Source organism: Chenopodium album, chromosome 5, assembly GCF_948465745.1.
Source record: "Chenopodium album chromosome 5, dcCheAlbu1.1, whole genome shotgun sequence".
Taxonomy (NCBI): Eukaryota; Viridiplantae; Streptophyta; class Magnoliopsida; order Caryophyllales; family Amaranthaceae; genus Chenopodium; species Chenopodium album.
Window position 1 is genome coordinate 23,954,595 of NC_137838.1, and position 17,657 is coordinate 23,972,251.

The following is a 17,657-nucleotide window of genomic DNA, read 5'->3' on the forward strand; positions in this document are numbered from 1 at the left end:
GCTAATCTTGTGTACTATTTTTGCAGAATTGGTGATAGTGGTATCACACAAATTAATGAAAATTTTGGCAACAATTAATGCCGCAAAGGTGTGATAGGAATCAAGAAATATATCCTCCTAATAAATTTACGAAGTTATATGTAGTTTTGTGGACTTCATGTTGGTTTATTGTAATTTTAAAGAAATTTGTATGAGATTTGTGAAATTATTTTTGAGACATTTTTAATTTAAACTGTAATTAAATGGCTATAAAGCTTTTTTTTCAATGATTTTCTGTGATTACAAATTACAAGAACAATGAGTTACTGTTCAAATTTCAGGTTAAAATAATCAAGAAAAAAAACAGTAGTTTAATACTTTAACTTTAAACAAGAAATAAAAAAATATATAATGGAACTGGGTACCCGTTCTTAAAACCATTTCCCACCAGTTCCAAAAATTCAGGACTCGATGAAACCAGATCCAAGACGAGTTCTGAAATTCAAGACCCGGTGAAACCAGCTCCAAGACCAGCTGTGTTGAATTCAACCATAATGTAACTAGTTCCACTCACCGCTAGTATACATATTGGCTCTATAAGGTGGTTGAGATGCATTTCACTTGTTTAACCTTTCATATTTCCCCTTGAAAAAAAAAAAAAAATCTTATGTTCTCATATAAACTTAGCTTCTAAAAAAGATGTCGTGCGACGAAAGTTTCAACTATTCTATTTCCTCTTCCCATTATGAAAACTAACTACAACCAACAATATGAAAGACGTATGGATTGTGAAGATGAATAATGAGGTTACTTATTCTCAATCATATCGTTAACAAAATGATGGACGAATTTCTTATTTCCAATCCATTTGAAATCTATCGAATGTTAAATCAAGTTCCAAGGGAACTAAGGATTCATGTTCATAGAGATTGTGAAGATGGACACAATCATTTATGGAATAACTACTTTAATTTGCAGACCCTCTTGCGTCCCCCCACCCTCACCCCACAATTTTTTTGTCTTAGAATTCACATGAACAAACACCTTTATCTCCGTATAAACGAATGTTTAGAAAAACATCATCCATTCTTTCATCACAGGCAAGATGCTACAAGAAGCTTTGGGGCATCGACATTGCAAAAATGAACCGCTAATATAAGACTGATAGCTTATGGAACTGTTAATGATTATGTAAATGTCTACATTTGAATCAGTGAATCTTTACAAGAGATTCTTTACAACATTTTGTGGAAGGAATTATCTCTTACTTTGGTGATTAATACCCTAGAAAACTAAATGAAGAAGATCTTGTCAGACTTTTATGAATCGGGGAACGTTGAGGATTTCCAGGCATGTTAGGTTCTACTAATTGCATACATTGGCAGTGATTGTCCACTTCGACTAAAAGGTATGTTCTCTGGAAGAACAGGTAAACCTACATTGTTTTTGAAAGACATGGCATCATTTAATTTGGATCTAGCATGTTTTCTTTGGGATAAAGGTAGTCGTAATGATGTTAATGTTCTTAATAGATCTCTTTTATTTTACGATGTTTTGGAAGATAGTGCACCACCTAGAAAATATGTTGTGAATGACCGTCATTACGATATGGGATACTATCTCACTAATGGTACATAAATGGTCGGCACTCATTCCTACTATATCATTACTACAAAATGAAAAAGGTCTTTTTTCCATGCTACAAGAAGGTAAGAAAAAGGATATTCAGTGTGCTTTTGGAGTAATACAAGCTTGTTTTCCATTAACAGGTAAACCTGCACTACCTCATGACGCATTAATGCTTGGAGAAGTAATGATAACTTGTACCATAATAGTATAATACACAATATGAATATATGAATTGTTGAAGATGAGAAATACATATAGAACATACTCCGATCCAAATGAATTAATCATATATGCTACTAGGGGTGTACATAAATTAACCGGACCGGAACATAAAGGTCTGGTCCCGGTCCTTAAAAAAGGTATATTCTGGTTTTTGGTCCGGTCCGGGTTTAACCCGGAATTTCCCGGTCTAGACCGAAAACCCGGTTTTTTATTTAAAAAAAATTAAATCTTTTGGGTATAATAAAGAAACAAATCAAACAATTCATTTTCACTCTCAACGTTCAGTTCTCTCTCCTAAAAAACCCCAAGTTCAATTCACTCTCACCGGCGTTCTCCCTCACTGGCTTTCTCCCTCACCGGCGACTCTCTCTAACTGGAATCAAATCTCTCTCTGCAACTCCTCATTCATGGTTAGTGTTTTTTTCTCAATTACATTTACTTGGTTGATGTTTTCATGTTGATTTTTTGAATTGTATTACATTTTTTGAGTGTATTTGTATGGGTTTTAGGGTTTCTTTGAATCTGTGGGTTTATGATTTTTTAATAGCTTTGATTCTGGGTTTTTGCTTTTTCAATGCCCACCACTTGTTCGATAAAATTACAACATTTTCTACTAAGCTCTGAAATAATTTGGTAGTTAGTAATTGTGAAGTTATTTGTTGATTTGACTCTGATTTCAATCTGGGTTTTGGTTATTATGTTTTTTTAAGCACAAAGTTGGGTTTGATAATGGAAATTATGCAATTTTGATTGGTATCTGAAAATTCTCTTATGTGATTTGGGTACTTGCATATAGGGCGATTCATATATGATGCTACATGCTAGAAAGAATATTGCTTTGAAATTGCCCTCACAGAAAAAAAGCACTAGATGATATTTAGCTAGAAAGTTTAGCAGCAGATTCTTTAATTATTTAGGGGTAATATTAACATCTTTTTGGTAAAGAGTTAGGATATATATATATATAGTAAAATGTCCGTACTGTCCTTTTGGTCAAGAGTTAGGATGATAGAAGTCTGTTGATTTCAACATAATGCTAGCTAGTAGGCAGTAGCACAAGTAAGCTGTAATAATTGTGTTCTGTAGCTCAAGATAATTCCAGTGTGTCTGAATTATCTTCCCTGACCTAACCTATATCTTTTTAATGTAGGCGGAGAGCTCCCAAACCAAACGAACGCCCGCTTATTCTCAAGACACAGCACAATCACTTAGTGAAGTGGATGTAGAAGAATTGTATGCTACTTTGCCTCCGAGTAAAAAGTTATAAGTGGGGCGGGAATATCTACAAAATAGAAAGAGTAAGAGGACAAAACCTTATTGGGGAGACTTCATTGATTATGTTGAAGGCGGGAGACTACGAGCCGAATGTAAGTACTGTGACAAAACCTATGCTGCTGATGGAAACCTTAATGGCTCAAAAAATATTTAAAAATATGCAGAATCATATCTTAGTAATCCTACCAATGTAAATAAGGGCAAAGATAAACAAACTGAATTGCTTTTTGATAAAGAAAATGATAGTGGCAAATCGAAGTGTGGGAATGTTAACTTAAAAGAGATTAGGGAAGCATTGATTTACATGATTATTGTTGATGAGTTAGCTTTTAAACATGTAGAGAAGCCGGGTTTTAAGCACTTAATGCAAGTTGCATGTCCACAATTTACTATTCCCTCTCTTGTGACCATTGCTCGTGATTGTGTAAAGCTCTATTGTAGTGAGAAAGAAAGATTGAGAGAAATGTTTAAATCTTGTCAAAGAATTTCTATGACCACTGATACTTGAACCTCGATACAACGAATCAATTATATGTGTCTTACGGCTCATTTTATTGATAGTGAGTGGAAATTGCATAAAAAGATAATCAGTTTTTGTCCAATATGAAGTCACAAAGGTGAGGCTATTGGAAAAGTTGTCGAGGCATGTTTAGAGCATTGGGGTATTGAGGATAAGCTTTTCCCTGTCACTGTTGGTAATGCCTCTTCAAATGATGTTGCTTGTATGCACTTAAATAGAATGGTTAGAAGAACCGAATGTATAAATGATGGAAAAAATCTTCATGTTAGATGTATGACTCATATCATTAATCTAATTGTGTGGGATGGAATCAAACAACACGGTGTGTGCATTGATAGAGTTGGAAATGTCGTGAAACATGTGAAAACTCTCCCGCTAGAATATCTAGGTTCAAAGATCTTGTGCAAAAAGAAAATATAGATTCTAAAGCTTCCTTGTCTTTTAATGTTCCCGCTCGTTGTAATTCTACATTCACAATGTTGGACACGGCTTTGAAATTCAGCGTGTTTTTAGTGGGTTATCTCTTCCCGATGGAGAGGATTTGAATGATAATGAAAGACCTCCCGAAGAAGAAGATTGGAAAAAAGTAAAGAGATTGACTTTGTTTTTGAAGGGGTTCTATGTTTTGACTAAACTTATCTCTAGCTCTCATTATGTGACAAGTAATAGAGGGTTGAGTGAGATTGCTTCCATGTATAATATGTTGAATAAGTGAGAGAAAAGTGGGGATTTGAACTTTTAAGCTATGGCTATTGCAATGAAACAAAAGTTTGATAAGTATTGGAGGAATGTGAATAAAATGAACAAGCCTATTTATGTTGCTTCTATTCTTGACCCTCATTGCAAGTTCATACTTGTTGAATTGTCACTAATTGATATGCATGGAAAAGAAAAGGGTTCAAAGCTTGCCAATAATGAGGTGAAGGAATTCACTTACACTTTATTTGATGAATATAGAAACATGTACACTTCTTCTATTTCTCAAAGTAGCCAACAAGGAGACTCGATGCCAATAGATGTTGATGTTGATTTTGATGTTGATGATAGTGCCTTTGGTATAGAAGGAGGTGACGATTACATGAAAAACCTTGGGTATGTGATGAACGAGTTGGATAGGTTCATACATGAATGCATAGGGCCGGAGGAAGAAGAACTAGATGCATTAACTTGGTGGGGTATTAATGGTCATCGCTATCCGGTTCTTAAGTGCATGGCACGTGACATCCTAGTAGTCCCACTGTCTACAGTTGCGTCTGAATCTGCTTTTAGTACGGGAGGTCGTACTCTAGATCCATTTCGGAGCTCTCTAACACCTAAGGTAAAATCCTGTTTTTATTATAATGAGTTTTTATGAATTCGGTTCTCTAGTATTGTATTTCTTCTTAGTGTTATGAACTCAGTGAAGTTCTTATTCTGCTGTGAATAAAATATCTTCTGTTTGTATAGGCTGTTATTAATTTAGTCAGCTGTTTTTAATTTAGTCAATTCTCTGGTATTGTCTTTCTGCTAGCTGTAGCCTTTTATGCTTCACCTAATTTATGTCACACTCAAGTCTAGCTAATATTATTTGATTTTGATATTATAAAAGTATAGATTAATGGTTAATAACATAATTAGTTATCAAATTATGCTGCATTTTCTACATTTTTTGAATTAGTCTATCTTTTCATGTGACCTTGGCCCTTGGGTGCTTAGAAACATGTACTGTACTTGTATAACTTTAGTTGTAAAGAATACAAATGTTTACTTGTATAATCAAATTATAAGTACAGTAGGATCAATTTTGTTGCAATGCCTTTGTGGCATTAAGATAACTAATGTAAGATAACTACAGTAAACAAATGTATTATGTACAACAAAAATACCTCAGAATTTTAGTTCTACAGATTTTCAAGTGTTTCAGTGTAGTGTAGTGTACTGTACTAATACAATGTATTAAGTAATTGTTGTCTTTATTTTAGGATGGTTCAAGCCCTTATTTGTTCACAAGATTGGTTAAGAGCAAAGGGATTGCCAATTATTGATGTGGAGGTGTAGGGAGTATTTCAAGCGTTAATCCCCTAGCTTGAACCCCACTGTGATCATACACTAAAGTACGGTGGCGTCCAAAGGGAAAGAAGATAGAGAAAAAGAGTCGCCAACAAGTTTTAGGAACTTGTAAACCGTTCACGAGGTGAAGGTTACACCCCTTAACGATCCAAGAGATCGTCAACTCCATAAGGTCTTGAACCAAATAGGGTTCGGGGATGAAGGTACAAATCCAACCTAAAAGAGATTGAACCTGCCCTAATAATAGGCCTCTACTTTATTCTGATCGTATTCATGTGCGCTTTCTGACTAACATGCAATCAATAAGATTAACCCTAAACCTGTTTATCTATGTTGGTTGAATATAATGCACAAATAAACTATTATTGGCGATCACTTGAATTATAATCATATTAACCCTAAACAAGATTATTAATTATCTTATTAAGCGTGATTACAAGTACAAATTCCCTTTAAACATGCATAAAAGTGTGATCAAGCAATAACAATAAATATAATATCAAGCAACATAATAATAATCGTAATCATAATGAAAATAATCATGATAATAATAATAATAATAATAATAATAATAATAATAATAATCATATTAAAGCATAATAATTGCAAGATCCTAGGCATGATACTAACAAGATTAATAACAAACCCTAGCATGTCACTAAGCAATAAAAATCAAAGTTTCAACCCTAACATGATACTAACATGAATATTAGGAAAGAAAATAGAAGGCATCATAGCAATCATACTTGATATTAAAGTTACCCTAGACATGATACTATGAATCATAATAACAACCTAAGCATGAACTCTATATCATAACATCAATAAAAACCATTAAAGTACTTACTTTGATGCCTCGTACCTCTTTCTAATAACAAAATACACGCGTTAGTAACTTCAAGGAAAATAATAAACAAAACGATTAAATTAAATAATGGAAAGAGAGATTTGGGACCAAACCCTCAGAAATTAAACCTTTCACGTCTAGGGTGAAGACAACTTCGAATATGGCTAGGTATTTCTAGATCTAATGAATGCGGAATTTTGTATTTGAGAAAAGGCTAGTTTAGAAAAGAGAGAGAGAGAGAGAGAGTAATCAAGAGAATCTTGATGAGAGTTGGTAGATTGTAGATGAATGTAGGTTGTAGATGAGAATTGGTGAATGAAAACGGAGTTTTTACGACGTTATTTATAAAGAAAATCAGCCAAAGATAAAATATCAAGTTGGCGCTAGACGCTCACCTTAGCGCCAGACGCTAAGATTGGCGCCAGGCGCCAAGTCTAGCGTCAGGCGCCAATCGTAGCGTCAGGCGCTACAGCTGGCGTTTAGCGCTGACTCAGAAATCCACGCGTTTTCTTAAAATCAGATAAAAATTGCAGTACAGGAGGATAAAACCGTATTTCCCTCTAAAAATGTTCTTTGACTCTAATTAAAACTCTAGATAAAAAAGTCAATTTATCAATGTTAATTGAATTAGGAATGAAAAGAACCTTCTAGAAGAATCTAGAAGAATAAAACCATTCCTAATTGCATTAGGAATGATTAATCTATATTAGGCCCTCCCCAAGATCATTGGGCCGCATATAAGGCTCAAAACGGACCCAGTTCAGTAAATTGGCCATAACTTCCTCAATATTCATCGGAATTGGGCTTATAATATATCGTTGGAAAGCTCTTTTCAAGCCCCATCCAACTAATCTACTATTGGACCCATATCATGAACCAACAAAATTGGATTGTCTGTTTTCTTAAAATAAGTTTTCAAAAACAGAGAAAAGAGAAAAGAAATTAAAACTATCCGCAACACTAGACTTTCCACACTTTCACTTCATTCGATTATGATTCGACGTGAAAGGCACTCATCACTGGGTTTGGTTTTTGGGGAGACACAAATGGGTGTCTACAGGAGGAAACTTTGAAAGAGTTAGAAGAAATCGAGAAAGATAGTTATGTTATTTAACACTTTTACTTATTATTATTACTTATTAATTATTAATACAATCTAATATAATCTATTTTTGTTTTGATTTAGATGTGCAATGTGGCGATGTAGACAATGAAGTCATTTTTGTAGACTCATTAGTTTGATTCATTTGAAGCATGTGATTGAAGGGAGAGAAGGGATCAAGCTTCAAGCATACAATCGAATATAATCTATTTTGGACTTTATGTAACTTGTTAAATATGTTTTATACTATGTTATGATGTATATAATAAGTAGATAATTATTATATGAGTATAATTATTTTCCAAAAACAGGTCCTGAAAAACAGGTCAATAGTTTGTCCAAAAACAGGTCTTGAAACATATCATAAATAAGTTCCAAAGGCTGTTATTAAGAATGGAAAGAAAACCGGTCCAAACAGGTCCAAAACCGGTCCGGGCCTGAATTATCAGGTCTAGACCGGACCTGGACCGGCATGTTCAGGTCCCTTGCCAGTCTTTGTAAACCGGTCTATACCGGTCCAAGTCCAACCCGGTTCCGGTCCTGGTCTGGACCGTTGTTCAAACTTGCAATTATGTTGTTGCTATTGTAGAAGGAAAAATTGCCCGTAATAATCTCACCTTTAGGTCGTCCGCTAAAAATAATCTCACCTTTGGTTTATTTTTAAATAATCCCACCTTTGATATTAATCCGCTTTAAATGGTCCCAACTGGTCAACACGTGTCGGTCTATGATTTGTCAAAAAAATTAAATAAAATTAATTTTTAAAACAGTTAAAAATATTTTAAAGAAAAAATTAATATAATTAATAACTATTTACAAACCACCACCGGTCCATGCCTTCCCCGCCGCTGCTGACACCCTGTCCCGTGGCTCCAGTCACCAGGCCCCAGCGACAGCACCTGCACCGACGTTGGCCTGAACCTACTCGAAACCAGGCTCCAAAACCAGCCCAACACGCCTCCTGCCCTCACGAACAAGAAACATCACCCTCAAAAACTCACGCTCCGACGTTGTACACCTCCTCCTGCACGCGAGGACCACCGTATCCCTCCCCCTGAACCACCAAACACCTTCGAAACCATTCCCCGTCCCGGTCCCGACCTCCCGCCCCCTTTCCCCGCCATGCTTTCGCCCCTCTCCTCTTCCTTTGTCCCTTTTCAGCCCATAAATTCATCACGCCAACCTCGAAAATCCCATCTCCTTTCCGGTTCTGGCCTCCCTCCCCTTTTCTTGGCTCGAGTTTGGCCTCCCCGCCTCGATTTCTCTGTTACTCTCCCTGGCCTCAAGCCCGATCCGATCTGCTGCAATTTAGCGATCAAGTGCGGTGCTGGGGCTGGTGGCTGCCTGACTCCCCTTTTTTTATTATTTTATTTTAATTAAAAATTTTAGACAAATTGTATGGTGACACATGTACTTTAAAACTTAAATATTTTATTTTTACCGTTATAACCGGTCATCTAGGACCATTAGGAGTAGATTAGGGGTAAAGTTGGGATTATTTAAAAATAACCCAAAGGTGAGATTAATTTTAGCGGACGGCCCAAAGGTGGGATTATTCCGGGCAATTTTTCCTTCTGAAATAGCAACAACATAATTAATTGCAAGTTTGGAAAATTATTACATATTTAATAGAGTTGGTGTTCGTGATGAAGCTTTGTATAAAGACCTGAAAAAAGACTTTGTAGAACATTTGTAGCTCAAATTCGGTGTTAAAAGTAGGCAAAATTATATGCATTAAACGGTGTGTTCTCGTAACAATTAAATCATTATTCTCAAGTTAATCACGCTTGGTATCTTCTAGGGACTCTTGTTATTTATTAGAATATGTATATTTTTTTATCATTAAGGAATCTAATAAAATAAATAACATGTTAGTAACCACTTAATGTAATTACAAAATAACCCCTAAATAATTGTTTATGTCTTAATTAACAACTAATTACTTTCTAATTCAATACCGAATTGCTTTAATGTTCTAATTATAAGTCATTTTATCTAATATTAATGTATACTTAATTGTTTGACTGATTATCAATATTTACATCATCTATCTATTTATATGATTTAGGAGAGAGATTGTGTAGTGGAGTAGGGTAAAAGCCGAAGAGATAAAATAAATAACCAAAAATCTATGGGCAACCATTGGGAATTGAGATACTATGCATTGATTAATTATAAAATGATTACAATATAGAAAAATAAATCAAATAAATAATGACCAGAATGATTGTAGTTAACCTTTGGATATACTCTTATGGGCTATTTGATTGGGGATATTCATCAAATTATTAAGAAACCAACTGCCCTTATTTTTTTTTTATGTTATTTGTTTGACCTTTTTTCCTTTTTGCTTTACCTTCTCTAGTCCCCTAATGTTTCTATTTCTTTTCCTAAACCACCACACCACCACCCTTCTACCCTAACCCCACCCCCCCATTCCCCTACCCCTCCCGTAATCACCATCACCTTCCCAAAACCACCTTCATCGCTCCCCCCCCCCCACGAAAAAAAAACCCACCAGTAAAACCCCTAATCCCCTTCCATGTCCCCCCACCGCCCCTTCCCTGTCCCCCCAAACTACCATCCCCTTCTCCAAACCCCCTTCCTCCCCCCTACCACTGAAACCCCCAAACCCCCCCCCCCCCAAGCTAGGGGAAGAGTGGCCCTTGGGATGCAATAGGGTGGCTACGTGGTGAGATTTTCACAAGGAAATTTTGTCTAAAATCACCTGCTAAATATTTTTTGTTTTCATCTAAAACTACTCTCTTAAAAATTTATCCTCCAAGACCCCCTAAATTTGAGTTGTTGTTAGTAACCACCTGACTCTAGATTCTGACATTAACCTTCAACTCCGGCATTGACCTTGACCATGTGACTTATGATGAGCCCCTCACCCCTTTCTTTTTTTTTTCCTTTGAATTTTTGCATTCCCTCCATTCTCTTTTCTCTCTCTATTCTCTCTTCTCTATTTTCTCCGAGCTCCATTGTTAGCCCTTGAGTTATGAAATTATTAGCACCCATTATTAAATAGTAACAACATCCTTCGATAATCCCTAATTATTTATTTCAATAACAAGGTTGATGGGTTGTTTTAGGGGAATTAGCAAGAGTACAAGGTAGTGGTCTGGGATTTCAAGGCACGCGAAGGTATTTGGCGGTTGTCATAGTGGCTGGTCAGTGATATCAATGATGTAGTTTGATGGTTGGTCTATAAAAGTCACATAACCCAAATCAACGCCAGAGTTTAGGGTCAATGTCGGAATGTTGAGTCAGGTGGTCATTGACAACAAAATTTTAAATTCGGATAATCTTGGCCAACAAACCTTTAAGTAGGTGGTTTTGGACAAAAAAAAAAAAAAAAGGCTTTTAACGTGTTATTTTAGACAAAATTTCCTTTTCACAATGGCTAGAAAAGGAGGGTACTAGTAGTAAGTTGGTGGTTGTATGGTAGTTATGTGGTGGCTTTTATTTCTTTTCTTGTTTAAAACAAACAACATTGTAAATCAAAGACAATTACATTATATTCTTCTCCTTTCCCTTTAAGTAATTCCCTTTCCTCTCTATGAACCAAATGACCCCTTAATAATTGCTCTAGTTTTACAATTTATGGCATATACACTATCCTTCTACCAATGTTGATATGCAAATATAAAGGCACGCCTGCTGTACAAGAAAACGTACCTGCATGACCATATTTTCCAAGATTGCGATTTACCTCACAAGACACAAGCATCAGCAGAGTAATCTATCTACTAAATTCAGGGTTCACCTACACCCTTGGATAACATTAAAACTTCATCCTAGTTACTTTTTCACAACACCTAGAGCTATCAGTTTGATTAACATTAGAAAATACAAAATATTTCGTAATAAACACACACATCGCTACCATTATAAGGTTAGTGATTACAGACAAACCATTCTTAATATCAGGTGGTCATTGTGGTTACCATACCAGTCTCATGGTTAACGAAGACCAGTCACCTATCAGTAGTAAACCTGTGGATATGATGGTGCCATCCCGTTGCTGTAGCCATATGCTGGGTAACTAATAGGTGCTCCAGAGTATGGACCAGCCATAGTAGGGGGAGGGGCAGCCTCTGGTGAGTAAGGATATGGAGGGCTGTTGCTTCCATACATCGCAGGTGCAGGTCTATCATAAGGATAAGGTGCAACCCCAGCTGGGTACTGGGGGTGCGAAGGAGACCTGACATATGCAGGAGCAGGTGGAAATGATGATACATAAGCATTTGTTGAACGACCAGCTTTGGCTGGAGGCATATAACCATTGTTGCAGGCCCTGGTTCTCTTATTTGCAGGTACTGATGCAGTTTTCTTCTTGTCAGTTTTGAACTTCTCCAACTGCTCAAGCCTCTTCTTGAGGTTCTCTGGGGGGAATTCATCTTCCAGCTTGTATTCTTCGATGCACTTGAGTACTGCACGGAGAGCAGACTGCTCTTTCCGATTAGCTAGTTGCTACAAGACACAAACTCCAAATTAGTCAGCACATTTATAACATACTAATGCAGTTTTCACTTTAGAGAGCATCCCAAGTCTACCCTTAAAAATACCCACTCCTGACCACAAAATAGAGAACAGTATATTAAGGGAATGATCATAAACATTCCCTGCAACAAAGAAAAAGGACAACTCTAACCACTGGCTAACAGAAAGGAGACTCGTATGATTATGAATCGAGAAGTTTCAAAGCGATTAGCTTGACGGCATAAAACAGAACGTGTGCTAGGGAGGGGAGGGGAGGGGGGGGGGGGGGGAAGGCATTATTCTTTATTCTGTGCTAAGTAGAACTACTTCTACTTCTTGTGTTTATATCAACTTCATAATGATTGTAATTCCTATGATCTAGGTCAATAAACAAGACTGTCAAAGATATGGAAAACTATTACATTGGGCAAGAGGATAGAGAAAGTATTCCTTTTGGCAAGCAATATTAAAGAGCTACCATCAAGGAAAAATACTTTGCTGTGAAGCACTGCAGACAAAGGACATAGCTTCCATTAATGGCTAACTGCCTAACCTCTAAGATAAAGCTCCAAAAAGAGCAATCACGACCTTGAGAAGTTGAGGGCATATAGCTAACTTGCTAAAGGGGTGTGCCATGAATGTGCGTACAAGAAAAAGGGAAAACATTACCAAACATAAATCACTAATCCAAGTCCCTTTTTCAGTTCTCTTGGGTGTCAATTATAATTTAAAAGCTTGTTATATAGAAGGAAGCATAGTACAGTACTAAAGTGTAGAAGCAATAAGGAAAGAAAGCTGAAGCAAATCATACTCATGAATAGTAGGCATCCCAACTTAGTAAAAGAGACAATATGAGAAGGGTTTTTTTTTTCTTTTGTGGAGAGGACGAGAGGTTGGGGGGTGGTGTTGAACAGGGACACATACTCCCTTTTTTGCCCCGTGCTGAAAATAACCACAAGGGACCACTACCTAACTTTGACATTCACTACATTTGGTTCCCCAATTTTAGGTCTCATCAACTCCCCCCAACCAAAAAATAAAAAATGTAGCCAAATTCTAATGTGGAAAACTTAAGGAGGAAGAGGGAGTAGAAATTTATTAATGATCTTGGAATGGTCCTTAAAAATAAAAGATAAATGGAAGTAATAAAGTACAAAATATAAAAAGCTAAACAAGAAACTATCAGCGGGAAAATAAAGATATACCGCAGCACGTCCACCATGATTTGGGTCCTCTAAAATTGCAGCAGCAGCTTTTTTTGCATCCTTGAGGAATGACTTCAGTAATGGGACAGGTGGAAACTTATCTACAAGGCCAACTTCAAAGGTAAAATGAACAGCATCAACTTGTTGTCCCCTGCTTATTAATTCTTCAATCATCTCTGAAAATAATAAAAATTTGTATCATCTAACTAACAGACCAAGGCGATTACAATTTATTATGAAAAAGAAAGCAGAAAGCAATCTCTATAGACTAGAAGCAAAACACACCAGAGTCCAGGCAATAAAAGCTATAGTTCTTCCCTGCGTGTAAAATGGAAATAAAAATGGCATTTCCAAAAACAAAAGGGATGCAAACGTCTTAAAACAACCTATTATAGTACATAAATACTAATGAAGATGGGGATCTAGAAAAGGAATTAGGAAAGGTAATGCTGCTAGATTTATGTGATCTTTTCTATTCTGAGATCCTCTCTCTCTCTCTGGTTGACCGCAAATGTTACACACAGTTTAGAAGCTCGGAAACATATTGGGGAGATTTTACTCCAGCTTTTCTATGAGTTTATGAAGCACTAGGATACAAGAAAAGGTAGTAAAGGACGAAAACATTACCATACAACAATGTGTAACCACCAACCAACTGGCCAATTAAGGCAAGATTGATATGCATTTTATTAATAGCTGATAACCCCCCGTTGCCACACCGGCATAAAGTGAAGGCAGAACTCTCTTTAAAAAAGCATTTGTTACAAGGATACAACTATATGCTTCTGAAAACACAAAATAAATGTAAGAGAATGATTGAAAGATTGCCAAGAGAAACTGGCATTTGGATTCAGCCAAGAGATTGTACTTCGAGCATTCTGTGGGGAAAAATTGCCCTTCTATAATCTATACCATCCTTGCCAAATCACTTTCTTTTCTCTGAAAATATCACAACAGTTTTTCTTTCAAGCAAATGATGTTGCTATCCTATAGAAAAGTACAAAATGAGGCTAACTATACAAAACAGATAGAAAAATATTAATAGAAGAGACTTATATCTTCATTTTTGGAGGCACATCGAAGAATCAATAGAATTTTTATTTTCAGGAACATGCCCAGCAAAAACAGGCAGGGATGGAAAGCCTACCATCTCATTTTTGGTTCTTCTCAAAGATTAACATGTGGTTGATGAAAAGCAACAAACTAAATTTTTAACTGGCTTTGATTAATAAACTTTTGGAGTACAAGGATGGGATAAATATGCAGTGTGGCGTCAATAAAATTCTCACATGCTAGCTTCTAAGATAGAGAATGCTAGAAACACACGCATATTCTAGTAAATTCAACACTGGGCCTAATTTTGTTGCTCAAGATGTATTTTGTCAAGTACTTCAGAATTAGCATTTTCCAGGGGAGTTTATAGGTAAAATGTTGCACAAATATTGACTTGCTACAGAGGAAATCAAGTCCGCAGAGCATCTTGAACACGTGTTTACAGGGAGGAAAACGAAGAAAAGATAAAAATTATAATCTAATATATCATAGATTTGTGAGTTCATATATCTATTTACATCCTTCCAACACTCTGAAAATTTGTTGTAAGGGAATTCATCACTACCACACCCTCAGATTATTAACAATTCATTCCACTCAAATCTTTAGTAAATGCAGCCTCAAATTAAAGAGAAAGCACTACATAAAAAAACCACAAATTATTCAATAAATCCCACATATCATATCTTGTATACTTTAAACTTCTTTACCACCTGAATTTGAAGTCCCGACTTTATCTTCCATTGCAAGAACACACACAATCAGCTCATCATTTGGAGCGTTGGAGGGAAAAGAATTATTATACATCTATACAACACCTTCTCCACTATGGGCAATTGGGCACTCCTAGAAAATTTCCTCCTCCGCCCTTCCTTCCCCCCCCCCCCCCCCACCCCAAAACCCGTCCGTCTCATGTATGGGTGGCCAAAGGACATAGTGTAATCAAATCCTCCTTTATCTTAATTTTTCAAAACAATAAAAAAGTACAGCTTACTACACCCTTCTAGATCTTATTATGCCTCGAAACCTAAATCAACTTAAATTAAACACAATTAATGACATAAAACTACAAATCCTTGGATCCATAAATAATGTAGCTCATACATGCAACCAAATCCAAATTATCTGCACAAATCCTTAAGAGAAACAATATTATTCCTCAAAAAGGATTATAAAATAAATCAAAACCATGTGCATTTCATATACAGACAAATTTCATTAGTCTCCCAAGAATGTTAATGCAACATAAATTCCTCTTTAAAAAAATAACCTTGACATAAACATATAATAAAATTCAACACCAAATAAACAAACTTGTATAATTGTAATACCAATAAAACAAAGATATAAGTATTTCTTACCAGGCATGTTATCACCTAAGCCAAGAGAAACAGCAAGCTTAGGCATCTGCTTCCTCCAAGCAGACCCAACAACAAGCTTACGATACAGACCAACATCCTGCTTCTTTACAATACCAAAAGTAACCAAATGCTGCAGAAATGTATGCACATCAGGGGTCTTAACATTCTCGATCCCGCCGCGCTCCTCCAAGCTACGCTTCCAAGTCTCGGCAATACCCTCCGCCTTCTTCTTCACACTAGGAGTCACAATTAAACGATCTTTCCCGACCACGGGATCAACCACAACAGGTATAAGAGATTCCAACAAGAGAACACAAGCCCAACCCAAATCATTCACTCTTTCAATCTTATCCGCCCTCTTATCCACCGGAAAAACCTCGGAAATTGCCTCGAGAACGAATTTAGGCGGATCCACACAATCAGCCAAAGCTAGAGGAATCTTAGCTCGAAGCAAATCAAGCTCCTTCTTCCTGACAGTAACAAACCGCCAAAACCCATCATAATCCATCCAAATACAAAAGCCCTTCAATTTCATCAACAACCCTTCACCATCATCAACCTCCCCAATCAAAACATTATTCTCATTTTCTCTCTCCTCAACTCCGAGACTCAATGCGACCTTCTTGGATTCCTCAGCTCGACCAATTGCGATCTCAACAGAACCTTCAATGGTAACTTCCCTCTTCTTAAGCACCTCAAGAGATTGCTTGGTTTGATCATCTAGGGTTCGAATTTTCCTCTTCAATGCCTCGGATTTGCGACGAATGTCTTCTTCAAGGGTGTTGAAGTGATCTGAGAGCTCCTTCCATAGCAGAGTACATGACGTCATCAACGACGTTTGTTTCTGGAAATCCTCAAAACTAGGCGAGTTATACTGAGCTGGCTCGCCCGGGTCGGGTATCGAACCCATTATCCTCCCTGTTTTTTCTCTCACTCACTCACTGAGTCAGTGACTCGATTGTGCAGCACTTGGTGTTTGCTTGTACCAAATGATGAAATGAAACCCTAGGAATGGGTAAAAAGGGGGAGAATGTGATTAAAGAGAGGGAAAACAGAGAAAAAGAAAGGGGATGTTGGTGTCTTAAAAAAGCAAAGTGGTGGGATGGGGATGACGTGTAATGATGTGACAGTGACACGTACGGAAAATAGGGGAGAGAGTGGGAGTGGGTTTGGGTTAAGTCGTTTTAATAACAAAAAGTAAAGGCTACATTGAGCCAATAGCTAAAGTGTAACAGGGTGTCTCTCACTTGCATTCTATGCTACTATCTATTCTCTCGTGCTATTTGTGATTTTTTTTGTCCAAATAATTCTCTTCAAAACAAAGGAACTTCTTATGTTTGGTTTTGTTTTGCTTTGGGTGGTTTAAAGTTTTTTAATACTTTCTCTGTTTCTATTTAGTTTTGGTGGTTTTAAGTTTTTTTAATACTTCTCCGTTTCTATTTAGTTGACGCGTTTGATTTAGGCACATATATTAAGGAGAGGAGAGAGAATGAAAAAGCAAGTGGGGGTAGATTGTAAATACAAGGTAAAAAAGTTATCAAAAAAGGAAACAGGTCACTAAAAAAAACTTCCTAAAAAGGAATATGTATTAACTAAAAAGAAACGAATGTAGTACTTATTTGCATGAAGAGGTGTTAAAAACTAACCCGATTAATTCGATAAAAAATCAACTTTAAAAAATTCAAACTTCGACTTGTATTTATACAATATTTAACCATGACTTATATTTGAATTCGATTTGACCCGACCACACCGAACCGACTGTAACACCCGAATCGACACCTCTACTTGCTCGAGCAATATTTGACACACATTTTTCATTTTGGTTCGTTTCTATATTTGACGAGCTATTAAAAATGATATGGAACTTACATATTTAATTTATTTGAATGGCTCATTATGAACTGAATTACTTTTGTTTCATTAACAC

At 36.4% G+C, this 17,657-nt stretch overlaps 1 protein-coding gene and 1 long non-coding RNA gene across 3 annotated transcripts; one reads left to right on the forward strand and one right to left on the reverse strand.

Moving 5' to 3' along the window:
• The first annotated feature begins 2,114 nt into the window (after window positions 1–2,114).
• Window positions 2,115–3,490, forward strand: LOC145630603 (uncharacterized). The gene is made up of 2 exons (XR_014112119.1): window positions 2,115–2,240; window positions 2,981–3,490. It is a non-coding gene; the product is annotated as an uncharacterized LOC145630603 (long non-coding RNA).
• Window positions 3,491–11,289: 7,799 nt separating this feature from the next.
• LOC145632035 (FRIGIDA-like protein 4a) lies at window positions 11,290–16,791 on the reverse strand. 2 transcript variants are annotated; one of them, XM_081684293.1, is made up of 3 exons: window positions 15,728–16,791; window positions 13,314–13,426; window positions 11,290–12,099 (listed from the first exon to the last, which is right to left on the reverse strand). In XM_081684293.1, the coding sequence occupies exons 1-3, from the start codon at window positions 16,635–16,637 to the stop codon at window positions 11,611–11,613; spliced, it is 1,512 nt and encodes a 503-aa protein (XP_081540419.1). In that variant the 5' UTR covers window positions 16,638–16,791; the 3' UTR covers window positions 11,290–11,610. The 2 variants fall into 2 exon arrangements, with proteins under 2 accessions (XP_081540419.1, XP_081540418.1); XM_081684292.1 differs by having other exon boundaries at window positions 13,314–13,489; window positions 15,728–16,790.
• Window positions 16,792–17,657: the final 866 nt, after the last annotated feature.